Source organism: Vidua chalybeata, chromosome Z, assembly GCF_026979565.1.
Source record: "Vidua chalybeata isolate OUT-0048 chromosome Z, bVidCha1 merged haplotype, whole genome shotgun sequence".
Classification (NCBI taxonomy): Eukaryota; Metazoa; Chordata; class Aves; order Passeriformes; family Viduidae; genus Vidua; species Vidua chalybeata.
In genome coordinates this window covers 27,574,943-27,590,044 of record NC_071570.1, presented here as the reverse complement: position 1 = coordinate 27,590,044, position 15,102 = coordinate 27,574,943, and the positions used below count along the sequence as shown (strand labels likewise).

At 34.6% G+C, this 15,102-nt stretch overlaps 1 protein-coding gene across 2 annotated transcripts in view; it reads right to left on the bottom strand.

The window, feature by feature from the left end:
- Window positions 1–2,154: 2,154 nt before the first annotated feature.
- The window catches only part of SCAMP1 (secretory carrier membrane protein 1), a 43,278-nt gene continuing 30,330 nt past the window's right edge, over window positions 2,155–15,102 (bottom strand). The window contains exons 6-10 of one of the 2 annotated variants that reach the window (XM_053931954.1): window positions 10,754–10,913; window positions 8,936–9,037; window positions 6,992–7,109; window positions 5,264–5,414; window positions 2,155–5,138 (exon numbers count right to left, since the gene is read on the bottom strand). In XM_053931954.1, the coding sequence (XP_053787929.1) occupies window positions 5,050–5,138; window positions 5,264–5,414; window positions 6,992–7,109; window positions 8,936–9,037; window positions 10,754–10,913 (620 nt within the window). In that variant the 3' untranslated portion in view covers window positions 2,155–5,049. Of the gene's footprint in view, window positions 5,415–6,991; window positions 7,110–8,935; window positions 9,038–10,753; window positions 10,914–15,102 lie in introns of both variants that reach the window. The other variant, XM_053931955.1, reaches the window with a different exon arrangement.

Genomic DNA, 15,102 nt, shown 5'->3' with positions numbered 1-15,102 from the left:
CATGAAAATAAAGCTATTGTCTTGTTCTGCGATTCACTGAAGGCTTGTTTTCAAACAAATGCCTTTTATTTGGAATATCTTCATATCAGTGAAATTCTGAGAGCGTAGGAATCAATATCTGTAACTGGCTTAAGGTATCACTCAGTAACTTGGTCTGACCAAGGTAAAAGAGAAAGAATGCCAAATTTAATCACATGGGTCTTAGGCTGGAGTCAGTGATCTCAGGAGTGTTTAGGTCTTTTCCATCCTAATTGATTCTGTGATTCTGTATTCTGACTACTTCCGGTTGTTCTTTTACCTTGGACAAAAAGTGTCACCCCACTGCCCAATCCAGGATATGCATTTTTTCTTTCAAAACATCATGCACTCCTCTAAAAGGAACATCATGACATTCTTCTAAAATAATACAGGCACAGCAAAGACATCACTTCTGCACTGAAAAACAGTGCTTTGGCATGTGTGCAATGACAACAGCTCAGACGTACACAATTGTTTAATTAGGCTATAAACATGATAAAATCTACTAGCAGCATTGTCAGCTGGAGCAGTGGCAGAGCAGCTGATGCCACAGAGGCACCAGTGGTCGGAGGCAGCTGTGCTGTACAGTGGTCTGGGCTCCAGCCAGTGTTGCCGACCCAGCTCCAGCTGTACAGGGCCACAGAGCAGAAAAGCTGAGTTCAGGGCCAAAAGTAACTGAGGCCAGCCTGTCTTCCAGGCCTGCACCAGCCCTGTTTTTACTAATACAGCCTCACACTTTATTAATAAAAATCAGTCCCAAATACTTGCCATCTCTCCAGCTGGAGGTTTCCCTTCTTAAATCATGGATATAAAGAAGTAAAACCTGGTATTCTCAGTGCTGTGAAGAGCAGCTCTTCTGTATTGAAGTATTTTCCTTCACATCTGAATGTAATGTAACAGGAATATGAAGGAGCACTCACCAAAAGCAGGACAGTATGCTTATTTTTATATATATACACACATACACTCATTACTTAGTCAACAGGAAGTTCCAAGTGTATTGAGAGACTGTATTGAAACCACAACTGTTCAGTGTAATCACTTTCATCCAACAAAAAGCATTATTTTAGTTGAGCTGTATATACTTCCATTGAACTGCTGGAAAATTAATTTTTCTTTCCAGAACAAAATGTATGGCATCATGAGCCACAAGTTACACATCCTTATCAATGCCTTTTTTATTTTCCCCTCAGAACCATGTGACACTGTATCTAATTTAATCCTTGTATAAAGTTTCACTCACTTTTGCTGCTGAGCTAGATCTGCACTACTGCCTTTGTAAATCTTCCTGATTTTTCTAATAATGAAAATAAAAGCTACTTGCAGACATTAATTTGTAAAAAAAAAAAAAAGTAAAAACTAATTCGCACATGTTTTAATGTAACGGAATCAAACCTAATTAATTATCTGACCTAATGTGCCATACTATGGATTAATAACCAGAATGTTCTAGGTGTGTGCCTTTTCCTTGGCAGAAATATCTTCCCAGAAGTATCACTGAGGATTTTTAATTGCAGCTCTCTTAACCCATGCTTTTCTCTCAATGTATGCATGCTTTTCCAACTCCATGCTTACAACTTCTTGAGGAAAATAACTAAGAAAACCAGAGTAATTATGTCCCATGAAAAGCACTAGAATTGTGTAATAATTCTAAACATAAAACATGACTGGATCATATGGCACAACCATGCTTACATTTACAAGAAAGTACAAAACCTCTTCCTTCACTGCCATCCTAGATCTGTAAATTACAAAGATCAAGTGGATGAAGATTTCAGTGCTGATTGACGCACGCATGTGAAAGAGTCTTCGAAAATACGTCTGCCAGCTCCCAAAATAATCCTGACTGCACCTCAGAGCACTGTTCACTGTATCACTGCATGAATATGCATTATGCATTTGCAAACTTACCTACATCACAGTCATCTATATGAAGTCATTCAGCCCTTCAGAGGAAACCCAGTAGTAAAACTGAGTACAAGAGAGCAGGTGCTGCAACTGACATTACATAAAAAAAAATCAACAGATTGTGCTAGTGACCTAAAAAAAAAAGAAAGAAAAAAGCAGGACAGCAGTGACACAGAAATGTTGATTCACTGGCAGAAATTAGGAAAATAAATACTACCAAAGCAAAGCTTTTTTCAGCAACTTCATTTTACTTTCAATAATGTTTTAAGAGTCACTTAACACCTGTAGAATTCCATTCAGTCATGACAGAGCATGTTTAATTTTAATCCTTGTGAGTTTACAGCACAAGAAGGTAAGCTGCATGTATTTTAAGAATTTTCTTCGTAACAGTTGAGTAGACTAATTCTCTTTAACCAGATTTATTGATAGTGGACATTTTGCTTCACCATTTCAGGAGAAATACAGCATCTATATACAGAATTATAAAAAGCAAGTCAGACTTTTACATAGATCATCGTCCCTGCACATCACCCTGACTTTTAGAAGAAAAATCCCCATTATTGGTCAAAACTATACAGAGCGAACACCTAGGAAAAAAGTCTTTTTTTATTCTATGACACTGTGATAATACATTAAATATACAAAACTTCTGAACTACCCAGACATGCAACAGAGGGACAGAAGAAGTGCATTTATATGGAACAGGGACATTCACCAGGATGGCAGAACATTGTTAGTAATTTACAAAATATACAAACATCTTCAGATAAATAAAAACAACTCCTAACTTACAAATCAAAGACTACTGACATTCCAGTGTTTAAACTTCATACCTTGTACTCTGTTTGTCACAATACTACAAAAAGACAACTCAAGTGGGCGCCATACTCTGATTAATAAGAGATCATAAAATCTAATTTTTGTTAGGTACAAAATATTTTTAACAAATTTCAGCCTTCTGTTGTCAAAGTTAAACAAACTTTTCCCTCCCTTTTGGGCTGCAAAGTGTCACAGATTTCTGGTTTAAGGAATTCACATGTGACACAACCCTGAATTTCACTCAGAAGGCTTAAATCTGTACATTCAACCCATGATATTACAAATCAACAATTCTTATACACAGAACACTACATATGTTTTCTCAAAGAACCTTCAAACACTTGAGAAAAAAATCTACCTGTCAAATTCAGGTTTTATTCCTAATGTGTTTGGTGTTTTTTTACAGTAATCTATGCTATTATGTAATCTTCAACTTCAGTTAAATTGAAAGGATGATGTCCCTAGGATTCCAATCCAAGAGCTACCAAAAGAATTCCCTAAATTTAGATTTAAAAGTAATCCATAGCAGAGTTCCTAGATACAACCCTCAAGTTAAGTTTAAAATATGAAAAGAACAATCTTGATATATAGCTTCTAGAATGATGGTCCCCCAGTCTCAGCAGAGAACAGTGACTTTCATCTGGAAAGCTTTAAAAACATTCCACGCAAATTTAAGTTAAATGTTAGCATGTCCACTATTATGACATTTTAACAGCCTTGTTAGATAGAATATTTAAGCAAGTATATTCATTAATATGAACTTCAGCATAGGTGAAACTATGACTTTTTTCAAATTCAAGTGCGGTTTAAAGGAATTAGTAAATTAAAGGAGACTAATAGGAGAAACATGCTAACAGTATATTACTGGTTCAAGAATTAAGCTAGGGGAGTATGTTTTTAAATGAGCTTCTGTTATTATGAGTAGAGTGTATCGAAACAGAATACGGTGTATTGAAATTCAGTCCACTTTCAGAACGTAGAGAGGCCTCAGAGCTTTATGCTTTGTTATGATTCACCTTAAGAGCTGAATTAATTTCAGCCATGGTGTGTACTTACACAGGTTGTGGGAAGTCATCTTTCCATTTTCTGGAAGAGTTTGAAAAACTGTCTAAGTATTGTATGTAAGTCTCATGAGGCAATCCAAAAATGTAAGGTCTTCAAAGCAGAGAAACTCATACTATACCAAGTTCTGACAATATTATATTCTAGAATATTGTGATGGTATGTACCATTATGGATTGTTAGTCTCACAGCATCAATCCAACCTCTTAAGCCTCCAATTCAATGAGTTAAAATTTAACTTTATTAAAGATAAACATCTCTCACTTTGCCAAATCAAAATAGTTTAAAAGCTTTTTTCCTATAGCTTAAACCACATCACAGAGATGGCTGAGTTAATATTAAAATTCATTCAAGTATCTGTTAAATGCCATTGCTTCAAAAGCCTGGTTTTAGACAATATTCCAGTTAGAAAATTAAATACTGTATATATAGTGTTTTGGACAGGCAGTAAACAGAGTGACTGTCCAGGCTAGAGATTTAGTACCACTGTTAAATATAAATCTATACTTGAAAAAAAAAACAAACAAAACTAACCAAAAAAATCCCAAATAAAACAAAAATACCACTGCACATAGAAGGGGGACAGGGGATATGTGAATACTGAAGTTAAAAGTAGCAAATATGTAATCATTTAGCTCTGTGATTTAAATCATCAGTTAACTTCCTTAAACTGAACTATTCTATTACAGAGAATGTTTATGCCACATAGTAATTTCTCACAGGTAGAGAATACTCCATGGAAATACATACAAACAAATGCTATAAAGTGGTGCAGGTAAATTATGGACCAAAACACTACTTAAACAAGATCAGGTAACTCAACAGTATTCATGCAAACTTACAGGTTTATATCAAAAGACCTACCTAATAAAAAGAAAACAAAACCAAACAAGAAAAGAATTTATACTCTCTACTGTACTTGTATTTGACCCCCCGCAGCTGCTGAAAGTGCAAAAACAGTAGTCAAACGTAACTATATCTCTCAGTCACTTCTTACTGACCACGTATTACCCCACTTCTTATAGTAGAAATATGGAAATCAGGTTTTGCAAAGAAAAATAAATAATCCAAACTGCTATCCTGAACTTAAAAAAAAATACTGGAGTGAATTGCTAAAAAGCGTTCAAGATTCTTACTACATTGATTTGATCATTATATACCAGAGTTCATTCTCAGGCAAATTCTTGAAATTATTTATCCTCCATAAAATATGTAAAGCTTTACATTGCAGAATTCAACATGTTAAAGAAGGGGAAAAAATGGTTTTCTTCTTAAAATAAATAAATTTATAATAAAATAAACCAACCGTTTCCCATTTGACCCATGCACACCTGCAGAAGAAACAAACATGCTGTGTGAATTTTGATCTAGGCATTTAGGGAATATAGTAAGTGACTGGAAAATAAAGGACAGCTGAAGAGAACTGAGGTGACTTTGTTTCTCTACATCCGGTTACCCTTGAAGGCATTCTGTGCTGCACTGGTGGCTGCTGTTGAGGCAGCGTTGGCCGCAGCAGTTTGTACAGTTTTGTTGGACATCACTCCAGTGGCAAACTCCTGCTGCGCTTTCTCAAAGCTCGCGCCAGTTGTGCGGTACAGCCCGTGCACCTACAGAGGGGAAAAGCACTGAGAAAATGGCGCCGCGCTTCCCATTTCTTGGTAGACCAACAGCAAAGTCTCAATGCAAAGCAGAGCTGTGAGGCTGGGAAATGTGATTTGTTCATGTGTTTGAGTGAATCCAGAAATAAGAACATGGAGTTTTTTCCCACAAACTTTTGAATTTTTCATTGTCCTTTTGCACACACAGTTTGACTGTGGGGGATACCTCTAATTATCTGTAAGTTCAGAGGGGTCTCATCGTGTTCGCTCTAATGTGTGATGTATATTTGTTGAGTTTTTTTCTACAACAATATTTAGACACATTTCAGTTACTCTGACTGGTTACAAGAGTAAGCTACACTCTGACTGAATATTAAAAGTTTCAAAATATCCTAATGACACAGTTACACATTTGCAGAACTAGTGTGATGACCAATAGCTCTGCATAATAACCAGAGGAATGAACAATATGACTTTCAAACACTCTTAACAATATGGCATACGACAAAATAAAAACCAAAAAACCAGACAAAATATCCTGATTAACTTTCAATTATCTGAGTATTAAAATTCAAATGCTGTTTGTGACTCAGTTAAGTCACAAAGAGGTTGAAAGGTTGTCAAATAATACTATGAAGACATTTTCATTCCAGCGTAGCAGGAAAATTAACATAACTTTTTTCTCTGTTATAAATGTGACTATTTCTCATCCATAAAGATAAACTGAGTCATATATGAATATGCAGATTTTTGGAAAGAATCTGGATGCATACAGTAAGAAAATTGTAAAAACATATTCCACCATACTTTTTTCTTGCTTGTTTCTTCTCATCTATAGAGTATTTCTACAGAAGACAAGAAAGGACATCTCCAGGCACACACACTTATAATTTCTAGTTTGACTGTGAACAGGTCAAAAGAATTTGTGTATGTGTAAAATCTTTAAACCTAACTGTAACTGAGGTTGAATTACTGGAATCCAGCCAGCACATCATCATCAGAATTCTCAGTTACATTTATCTCAATGACTTAGTAGAGCATCAGTATCTATACTTAGATCTTCTGGATGGAAATTCACTGGAAGTAACCATAGAGAAAGTTTATTTCCTTGAGTTTTCATTCTCCTGCATCATTAGCTGGCAATAAAATATTAAAAAACAGAGATCCTTTTCTGATATGCTGAGCATCTCTGTCTTCTATTGATTTTAATGGTAATGATTTTGGTAAGAGCTGTAACATAGCAATCATTTCAGTCACACTTCTCTGCGCCTGATGGACAACCTGGCATCTACAGCTACAATCACAGTGTCCAGTGTTTTCACCTACTCCTTTGTGGTCAGATTACCTCTCAGGTTCTCTAATTCAGAGCTATCCTTCCCCATCTGCAGAAAATACCTGCATCGTACAAACAGCATTTTGTAACTCCACAACAGTATAAACAAAACTGTACAAATGTTAATAGGCAAGGCTCACCTTGAAAAATGTAATTTAATCCCCACTGCTTTATGAAAGAATACCTCTCTCAGGACAGAAAGCAAAAGCCAAATCAAACATAGGAAACAAGAGGGGAATAATATGTAACTTACCTTTTTAAACATAACTAGTGAGATAACAGCAGATGCTGTGAAAAGTGCAGCTATGATTATCATCATAATGCCAACAGGAATACTCTTATTAAGTCCAGTAAGAGATGAAATCCACCCACTGAAGGAAGGAAAAATAACAAGTTTTACTAGTACAGCACATGAACCATTTAATCAAAGATACCCTCACCAAAGAAAACTTCATAACCTCCTGGTTCTGAACCATTTTGAGTATTTTTGAATAAAAATCATGGGAATCCTACATAAGCATATTCTGGTTCTATGATATGCTTTTAAAGTTTCATTTCCATTTTTTCACAGAAAATGAAGTGAAACTGTATGAAAAATCATTGTAAATATTATTCTCCTTGAGCAAAATCACGGCAAAATTAGAGAGCTGCTTCTCAACGTCTTGAGGTTTTTTTGTTATACTGTCATTTCAGATTGATTCAAGACTACATGAATTCACAGGTGAGAAAATATCCCCAAAAAGATAGTTTCTAACTTCTATAAATACAGAACAGGAGACTACCACACATACACAGCTTCTATGTGAAGATTCATTTAATTGTATCCACACCATGATGCTTTCTCAACTATGTTAATACAATTTTTTTTAAGTAGACAGCATCAGATGAACCAGTAGAAAAAAAATTGCTATATAAGTATCTACTTCAAGCATTTCCCCATAGTTCAAAATTGAAACCCCAACAGATACCAACAGTTTCAGACCTGAAAACTAAAAAAGCAGGTTGCCTTATGAACAAAACCCATGCATTAAGATGAATAAGATTTTTCCACATTATAAAAAAAAAAAAAACCAACAGCAAAAAATTATGTAAATCCAAACCTTAAAACTTTCCCCTACCTGCTTCACACTACTTTGATATCCGCTGTATGCCACTGTAATATACCACAAAAGCCCAAAATCTGAACTGTAATTAGAATTTTCTGATGATCTGGCTACTTTCAATACTCCTTCCCCAAGTATGCTTAAAAGCACACTTCCAAGACTTGGATGAATACGCAATAGAGGATTCCAAAGAAAAAATATTAAAGCAGGATCTTTCCTTACATAACTATTCTAAAGCAATACTGTTTTGTCTGCCTTGCAGATATTTGCAGCAAAAAGCACTGATAGAGGGAAGTGTCATGACCCAACTACAGCACTGCCACTCATGACTCTTCATGTTACCAGCTGGCTACTACAACCTTGCTTTTAATTAATTCCTTTATTTCAAGGACAGTGACTGATTCCACATAGTTTCTCCTTGTAAAATCTAAATATTAGACCTCAAAGACTCAAATAAAAGATAATATACATACAAGCTTCATGTAAAAGCTTATATATTTGCAAACATTTAAAAGAAAGATCAGCTCATTACAGAATATGGATGTGACTCAAACAAATGCACTTTTCAAATATTATCCAAGATATACCACTATATTCACCCAAATGCCTTGTTAAGTCGTTCTACAAATTTTAGCCATACATTTCTCAATAAGTAGAAAGTATAGTAATATAATTAGAAATACCTAATAATACAAAGAATATGCAATCAATATATTATTGATATGTAAATTTTTGCTTTCCTTTACCTTAAATACAGAACAAGTAATAACTCCGTGTACCACCAAAATAGAGGAGGTAGTGTATGAAAGAGTAAGTTCAAAGTGGTTTAAATTGAAGGATAAAATTTTGACCAGCCTAGTAACAGAAGTATTCTGTTGGATACATTCGTATACACATTCTGTTGTATTCTTTGGATACATTTCATGCACTTCTCCTAGTCAAGAGGACTCCAAAATGCTTTGAGAGTTAAATGTAACATTCAAGTGAACCCAAGATTATTCCTTTGAAAACACAAGATTATATTGCAGTTGTTACTCCAAGTAAGAGTGTTTGTCTTACAGACAGTACAATACTATGGCAAACAGAGTACTCACCAGTTTCCCCATCTTTGAAATCCTGCAGCTTGAAGTACATGTACAGCAAACTGACAGATATATACAAAGAAGAACACAAAGAACCTGAATGAACTGTCACTCCTGAAAGAGGTGGGGAGGAAAAAGATTAAAGCAGCCAGAAAATTCATTATTTTTATTCATATTCTGTAGTACCAATCTAACTTTTTACTGTATTCAGTACACAAAAAGTACTTTCATTTATGAAGTGACCTGAAGTATCAGCAATTCTGTGGTTTTTTAGAGTGTTTATTTACAAGAGCTGCTCTTTCTTCTTTAAGATGGTGATTTTGCCACCTGCATCTCTAAGAAAGGTGAGAATAGTTCTGTTCAGCTCAGAGCAGGGCCCTTCAACTAACCATTTAAGTTTGTATTCTGCTCCACTTTCAGAGTGAAGTTCAGAGTGATAGCAAGACAGGAAGACAATATTTAACTTGTGAAAAGAAGTAAGATCTCATATGGAATTACTGAAACACATGGCACACCATAATACTGAAGCAGCTGTTATTTTGAAGTAAAATGTACAAAATGCATTTCCTGATTAAATTACTAAAATGCCAGCCTTACAAAGACTGAAAATAAAACAAAAACCAGTCAAATATAAATGTACAGGAAAAATTACAACAAAGAGTCAACTTACTACTTACTACTGTCAAAACTATTGACCGTATGATATGCTTCCTACTAGAGTTCTTAAGAAAGTAGAAATCATTTAGTTAAGTGACAAAACCAGATTTTGTCCTTAACAGCTCTTCCTACAGAAGGGAGTTTGTAATTTCTATACAACCAGTTCAGTTCAATAACTATTTCATTTTCAGATGAGCAACTGACTGAAAGTTGAATATGTAAGTAGAGTTTTCCTTCCTCAACCAACCAATTTTCTCTAAGAAAAGCTATGGATTTACTAGACAAGAAATGCAAGTTAAACTATATGATTCCTCGAAGATTTGCGGGTGTAGCAATACCTCCTTGGTTAGCAAAAAGAAACACTTCCTGGACTCTAAGTGTTACAGTGTTACAGTTAATTGCAACTTCTGGCCATCAGTCCTTTAATGCAAAAATAAGGGTATTTTAACTGAGAACATCCTGAATCACTTCACTGTAAAAAAAAAAAACAAAAAAAAAAAAAAAAAAAACAAAAAAAAAAAAAAAAAAAACAAAAAAAAAAAAACACCAAAGCTTCAGGAGTTGAAATCTCTACATGCTGATCTTCAATAAGAAAATATTTCATTTTGCATGCAAACACACCATTCTATTCTTAATCACACACTTTATGTCTCTGAGGTTTGCAAAGATTGCTAAGACTAGGAAAAACACTAGTCTGCTCTACTAATTCTTAAGAATCTCAGGCTATTTCAATTACACATACTGTAGGTGTCTATCACTTAAAATTACAAGATTTTAAGAGTAGTTATTAATGAAGTTCATTCAGGAAGCAAAAAAATTAAGATACTATTGGCTACTAATCTGCTCAAATTCTTGGTGTGTAGAAACAGATTTAATGAGAGAGAATGTTCTTTGCAACATTCTTATTAACTTATTAACTGCAACGAAGTTAAGGATTTCTGACAAATATTTTGTCTGTGGTAAAAACAGTAAATATTTTAAAGGACATTCCATGATATTATTAACTACTGGCATATGTTTTTCAAATTCAACAACTGAATTAATAGCAAACATACTCTTTATTTCTAATGAAAGCACTTTAAAGTATTATCATCATGATAATCAAGCAAATTCTGGAATGTTAATGCATTTTGACAAGTTTTTAAATATCTTAAGTCAAGCTGAAGTTGTTACCTGAATGCTCCATAAAGTGGTCTGTACCAGCAGACAAAAGAACAAGGGGTAAAAAGCAAGAACCAGAGAATACTCAATCCAAAATCAACCCCTCGTGTAGCATCAACGTAAAACCAGGCCAAACATCCAAAGATATTAAGAAACAGTGTCACTGTATGGACTGTAGAAGCAAAAGCAAAATAGTCTTAATTAAGTTATGTTTAAACAATAAATTATTACAACTGTTAAAGTTATACTCGAACTTTTAAACATTTTAAACATTTAAACAAAACAGCATTTTAAAAAAAACATCAGCATGCTGACAATACCAATACCCTCTCAAGGCCTTCTGTAATAAATTGATTTTTATTGTTTTCTAAATTTAGGTAAACCCTGTATTCAAAAGTGAGAGCACTCAACAGGAAAATTCAAGTACCACTAGCTACTTGGCAATGGATAATATCTTGTCATAAAACTAAAACACTTTCAAACATTAAATTAAGAAATAAAAGGTTTCTACAGCTGCAATAATTGGTTTTTTCTACAGTAATAACTTAATAGAAATATTTATGAGATCACTAAATATTTTTGAGAGAAAGCTTAAAAATTACAAAAAGTGCATCACAAAATAGGCATTGTACACATTCAAATTTGAAAACAAAAATTTCCTAAATAATCTTACAACAGAAAGCTCTTTGTCTTCCATATAATAAAAAAAAAATCCACTTACTAAGAATGCTCCTCAGTAAAACATAGTCTGCAAGAAGCTGTTCTAGATGTTTTAAGTATTTTGTATATTCAAATATTTCTTAGAACACTGGTCTTTCTTAGAACATCTGCCTTTTTGGTGGTCTGTGGTTAGCTCAATACTATAATTTTCTCATTGGCAGACCTTGGTACACATTAACTATTCAATTTCTACTAAAGAAAATGCATTTGAATTATGACTTCACATTTTATTTCAATTAAGTTTACTTCTTAGAACAGAATAAAGTAATATTAAGAAACATTACAACTACTACCTTCATACTATCTGGCACAGAAGTTAGTTCTGCTAGACTTCGAAGATGAACATCAATTTCTTTCCTTGTGGATCAGGATAAAGTAGGATATTTATAACTGCACAAACTGCTCCTGACAGCAATTATTTTTATTTTATTCAAGTTCAGAGCAACATTTTAGTCGTTCTACTGGATAGCAAGGTTAACAGAACAGGCAAGATACTAATGACTCTGAAAAACAGAATCCTGAAACTCTTTGTTGCTGTCTTAATTATGACTTGAGCTTTAAATCAACACAGTGGGAAAAACCTCTTAAAAGCAAGATGCACAGATCATTGCATGGAAGACTGATGAAACTGAAAACATTTCCTCAGATAAATCATATTTTCCTGTAAGAGTTGTCAGAATCAAAACACTTTCTTCTTTAAAATAAAAGGCAATTATTACACCTACATATCTTAGCACTGCCTCAAGAGGTTGGCAAAACAACTCCTTTCCAAATTTGTGTGTTTATGCCTCATAAAGCAAAAGAAACTATACAAACCCCAGTTCCTGCCTTCCTTTGGTAAGTACAAGAAAGGGGCATTTTCTCTTTTTCTACTCAATACTGGAACACATGGAGACCCCTATGTTACTAGAAACAGTCAAATTCTGGTGGAGCCCGAACTTTCCAAAATTATTTTCTTTTAATAACTGCAGTTATGGTAAGAGGACAAGTTTTAAAGGAGTACCATTAGTGCAGAAAAGAGTGAAGCATCACACCAACTACTGATACTAAAACCAGCAACACAGGGGTCTGCTTCACTACTGTAACAGAGTCTCAGCTGTACAAAACAAGTATTAGCAAGATGTAGAGGAAGACAGCAGACCTGACTGACAATTCTCACTTCACTGTGCTTGCCTTTCACTCTGCCTGCTTGCTGGAAGATACAGAGAATCATTTATCCTTTGAGCCAACACCTTCATTAAGGGATGAAGGCAAGCTTAAACTCTTATATGAACACACATATGTTTGTAGGTTCAGGGTAACAGTTATAAAGTACCTTCCACCTACTTGCCTCAGCAAATTAAACCATAATACAAACTATTAAAAAATAATGACCACCTGGAGGCTGAAATCATCTAGGGCTTTCTCAGAAGTCTGCAACATGCAATTTCTGTATGATAACCTCACAGCTATAATAATAGAATACTCTATGTGATCAAAGAAAACCTTCTCTTAGTTTGTGTGTGGAAGCAGCTGAAGTTGAAAAAAAAGGTATTCATGCCAGAATAAGAGTCAACAATGGGAAAATGCATTATTACTTTACTTCTTTTTTTGGTATAAACTTCCCTGAACAGAAGAATTCTCCTTTAGATATATTCCTTGTCTTAATTAACTATACTTTATCATCTATAAATGTCTGAAAGTGAGTTGTAGATAAAGATCACAAGTTGTACTAAAGATATGTGGCATGTACATTATTGAGATGATTTTGCTATTCCATTTGAGACTGTATGAAAACAAATTTTTGTACTAAGTTTAATTTCAGTAATGTTTCATTGATTATATTTTCAGGAAATCTAAGTCCACATTAGGACACATGACTGTCACCCTGGATTGGAACTGCCTAAAGGCAAATGGGATGCCTATAGAATGGAGAGTTTTGAAGCCATAAGGCAACTCACAAGTGAGGACTGGGCTAGTGAAGTTTGATCACACATAACCTTGGAGCACCAAGTAGCTTCAGATGTTGTTTAGGCTTTTGTTCCTAGTCTGTTCTGCTTGCTTGGGAGAGAGGTGCTACATGCCTTACAAAAAAAGAGGAAGATCTTCCATAGGGCAAAAATAGATTCTAAAACAGATAACATAAGCATTAAACAGTCTTGCATCAGCACATAAACATGTGCTATCTAAAATGTGAAGAAAAATCTCCTGATGCTACACACTAAAAAAGACATAATAATATGGAGTGGACTAACAGTGAATTTGTATGACAGCAACCAGTCAAACCTCGAGAAAACATCACCCACAAGGAAAGGCTGAGTGAAATATGCTAAGTAAGGCAAAAGAAGATGACTAATAGGGATAAATGCATTTTCCATAGCAACAGTAGATAGAACACAAAAGATCAAACATGGGAGGGGAGAATTAAATTAATATACCAAGAAACATCTTCTAATTCTAAGAGACAGCAACGCATTCTAATTCTAATACGCAGCAACAGGCTTGGAGGGAGTTTGTGAAGTGTCTATCATTGGAGGTTCTCAGGGACAGGCAGAACAAGCATCTACACAGACACAGACAGACACAGACAGACACACAGACAGACACATGCACACACACACACACGCACATATATATATATATATATATATATATATATATTCACAATCTATCATATCTTCAGACAGGGGATGAGATGAAACTCTCCTGAACAGAAAAAGAAAAAAAGTTGGCACTTCAGGGTATTATTCTTCCACCAGAATCTCTTCTGTTTGTAACTTCAAATAAGAAATATTCTTTGAAAATCAAAGTGGTGTTTATTTAGCACATGCTAGCAGCCTGTGGGGAAAGTAGCTTGAAAACATGCATTTGAGCCTGTTTTTTGACTGTTAGCACAAGTCAAGAGACATTGTACTTGACACTGGACACAGTAATAGCACAAAAAGATCTAAACATCACTGCTCAGTGCTAATGAGCTAGGAAAACTCTCATTTTCATGTGCAAGCCCATAAAGTGCCAATGGCCAAAATGCCAAGATAGAATAGTAAAGCTCCAATGGCAACTGTGAAAAGTCATTGTTAATTGATTGTTATAGTTCACAAAAACATGTGAGCACTCAGACTGTTAAAAAAAAAATCTCTCCCCTGGGGAAAAAATGTGCAAAGATAAAACACATCAAAGTATTAGAAAACTCTGACTTCTGATATAAAAAGAGAAAAGAGGGATGAGTTAATGAAATAGGGATACAAAAAGAGTTGTCTTCTTATGAAAGGAACAGCATATGGATCTTAAACAGGTAAAGAAGCTTCCTCAGAGATATAAAAACCAAGAATGATGATATCAAATTAATGCTAACTGTGGAAAAACAGAAAACTAAACTAGTAAGTTTGTTTCCAGGGGTACTAGAAAGCAAAAGGACCTACTTTATAAAATGCTGAGAATGCAGTACTAGATTTATCCAAATGTGATTATGTTCACAGAACCCCTAGACCTTACAAGATATAGGAAGTTCTGGAAGAGGAAAAAAAAAAAAAGGCAAGCAGAAGCAGGTCTACTATGGGAATAAGTACCTCCTCAGAGAATAAACAGTCAATGAGAAATTAGCCAAAGCACATAGATGCAATCCCAGGAACGAAAAGAGCCAATTCAACAGCCAACCCTAA